Consider the following 3,026-nt stretch of genomic DNA (forward strand, 5'->3'; position numbering starts at 1 on the left):
ATGGAGGGTTGGAGAAAAAGAAGAAGACCTCCAATGAGATGGATGAGCCAGGTGGCATCATTGATGGCGTCAAGTGTGGCAGCGGTAGTGAGGTTGACCCAGGATCGGACATTGTTTTGTTCTGCTGTGCATGGGGTCGCTATGAGTCGGTTCCGACTCGATGGCACCTGACAACACAACAACAACATTCAATCTGTATGCTGAGCAAATAATCCAAGAAGCTGGGTTCTATGAAGAAAAACGTGGCATTAAGATTGGAGGAAGACTCATTTAACAACCTGCGATATACAGATGATACAACCTTGCTTGCTGAAAGTGAAGAGGACTTAAATACTTACTGATGAAGATCAAAGACCATAGCCTTTGGTATGGATTACATCTCAATGTAAAGAAAACAAAAATCCTTACCACTGGATCAATAAATAACATTCCTATCAATGGAGAAAAGATTGAAGTTGTCAAAGACTTCATTTTTCTTGGATCAACTATCAACACTCATGGAAGCAGCAGTCAAGAAATCAAACCACATATTGCATTAGGCAAATCTGCTGCACAGACCTCTTTGTAGTGTTGAAGAGCAAAGACGTCAGCTTGAGGACTTAGGTGCGCCTGACCCAAGCCATGGTATTTTCAATAACCTCATATGCACGTGAAAGCTGGACAGTGAATAAGGAAGACCGTAGAAGAATTGATGCTTTTGAGTTATGGTGTTGGAGGAGAATATTGAAAGTGTCATGTGCTGCCAAAAGAACTAATAGATCTGATTTGGAAGAAGTGCAGCCAGAGTGCTCCTTGGAGGCCAAGATGGCTGAACTTCGTCTCTCATACTTCGGACATATTGTCCAGAGGTACCAGTCACTGGAGAAGGATGTCATGTTTGGTAAGGTGAAGGGTCTGGTAGCATAGTGGTTACGAATCGGGCTGCAAACCTCAGGGTCAGCAGTTCGAAACTACCAGCTGTTCGGCGGGAAAAAGATGAGGCTTTCTGCTTCCATAAAGATTTACAGCCTCGGAAACCCTGTACAGGGTCGCTATGAGTCGGAACCGACTCCACGGCACGTAACAACAACAACCTCTCCTGCTGTGGGTCTGTCGGATAAATGATGTACTGCTAATCACAAGGAAACCCTATACTGGGTCACTATGAGTTGAAACCAATTCCAAGGCACTTAACAACAACACCCTCTTCTGGTGTGGTACTGTAGGATAAGAACTGGACTGTTAACCACAAGACTGGTGGTTCAAACCTACCTGCTGCTCCTTGGAAATCTAATGTGTTGTTAAGTGCCATTGAGTTGATTCCATCTCATAGTGACCCTGTACAGGGTTTTCCAGGATCCGCTGGTAGGTTTGAACTGCCAGCCTTGTGGCTCACATTCCAGTGCTTATCCTATGAGTCGGAACTGACTCAAAGACACTTAACTACCACCACCTCTCCCCTGGGGAGTGAGGGCTAAGCGGTAAAGAGGCCCATCCCTCGACAGTTATATGAACTAGCAATCCGGGGACCTGCTTTGCCTCCCTGCCCCTGAATCCCATATCTAATCCACCACCATATCCTGAAGGTTCCTCTTTGGAAACAGTTTTTATATCTGTCCTTTTCATCCCACCATCATACCTCACCCCTGCAGCTGCCTCCTCACTAAGCCCTGGGCCTTGCCTACCTACACTCCATCTTCTACTCCGTACCTGAGGGATCTCTCCAGAGCTCAGATCTGAACATATCACCGCATACTCAAAGCTTCTCATGGTTGTCCCAAGCCCAAGTTTGGTGATGGGACCTAAAGACCTGCAGGCTCCTATGCTCTGGCCACTGCCTCAGGGAAGGGTCAGCTCCACAGCCCCTGAGTCACACATGCGTGCTGCTCCCTTGCCTAGTAGCACTTTTTCCTGTGTTTTCCTGGAACTGTATTGCTATGAGCTTCCTTTAGGAAGTCTTCTCTGGTGGTCTTATAAGACCCCACTCTTCCCTCCCCCACAGTTCTTTCTGAGTGCCATGGTTATTGTGATGTGGCACCCTCGCCTCTCATTCACCTGGACACAGCACAGGTTAGTAACCACTGCTCCTGCCATTTTATTGCAGTGTTACTCGGCTCCTGCAAGGCTTTTCCTGCACCCAGGTTACAGATGAGAAAGCCGAGACCCAGAGAGGCAAAGTGACACACAGACAAGAAACCGTGGAGCTGAATGAAATATGACCCTAGATCACTTGGGCAGACACCCCTCCCAGACGGAGACTGTGGCTGACCTGTGGTGAGAGGCGCCGGGTCCTCAAGAAGAAGCCGAGGAGACAGCCTACGATGACAGACAGCACAGACAGGATGAGTAACCCGTTCCGCCTGCACACATCTCTCCCTCGCGCCAGGATGGTACCTGGCACCATGGTGAGCCCAGCCTGCTGGCATGGGGCACAGCACCATTCCATGCACATGAGGCCAGCTGTGGACACAGGGACTCAGCCGGGGACTGTGTCTACTCAGCAGGCAGGTGGTCAGGGCTGCAAGGGGCCAGCTGCTTGCCTCACAGCCATGACCTCTATGGCTGCCCCAGAGAGAGGCCACAATCCTATTACTAGCTGCATCATTAGGAGCCAGGAGATTAGTGCCTGGGAAATCAAAGCAAGCCACGTGATTTGAGGGTTCAGACTTCAAGTGTTCCTCTTAAACAGGGGAGGGGATGAATAGTTGTGGGAGGAGCAGGAAGACCACCTGTTTGGTTGATTTGAGTTTTAACTACATTTCGTTTCAGGAAATATTGAAGACAATAACATGCTAATAATTGCTGACATTAATTAAGCATTTACGCTGCACTGAAATCTCTTTAGGGGCCATCAGGCAACAGCAGAACACAGCTGGGGTAGGGGTGGGATGGAATGGAGGTGCAGTGTGCATAGGGGCATAGGGACTGTCTCCTCCTGACACCCAAGGGCAGGCGTGGGAGGGTGGAGGAGGCAGGGCCAAGACAGGAGGAGGACTGAGGAACAGGCCCTGAACCCACTGACAGAACTCCTGACTGGGAGGTGACAC

General features: G+C 49.3%; 1 protein-coding gene across 2 annotated transcripts in view; it reads right to left on the minus strand.

Annotated features, from left to right (window-relative positions):
* SLC1A7 (solute carrier family 1 (glutamate transporter), member 7) overlaps positions 1–2,567 on the minus strand; it is an 86,765-nt gene extending 84,198 nt beyond the window's left edge. For both annotated transcript variants that reach the window (XM_006839783.1, XM_006839784.1), the window contains exon 1: positions 2,249–2,567. In XM_006839783.1, the coding sequence (XP_006839846.1) occupies positions 2,249–2,431 (183 nt within the window). In that variant the 5' untranslated portion in view covers positions 2,432–2,567. The remainder of the gene's footprint in view (positions 1–2,248) is intronic.
* Positions 2,568–3,026: the final 459 nt, after the last annotated feature.

This window comes from Chrysochloris asiatica, unplaced genomic scaffold, assembly GCF_000296735.1.
Source record: "Chrysochloris asiatica unplaced genomic scaffold, ChrAsi1.0 scaffold00026, whole genome shotgun sequence".
Classification (NCBI taxonomy): Eukaryota; Metazoa; Chordata; class Mammalia; order Afrosoricida; family Chrysochloridae; genus Chrysochloris; species Chrysochloris asiatica.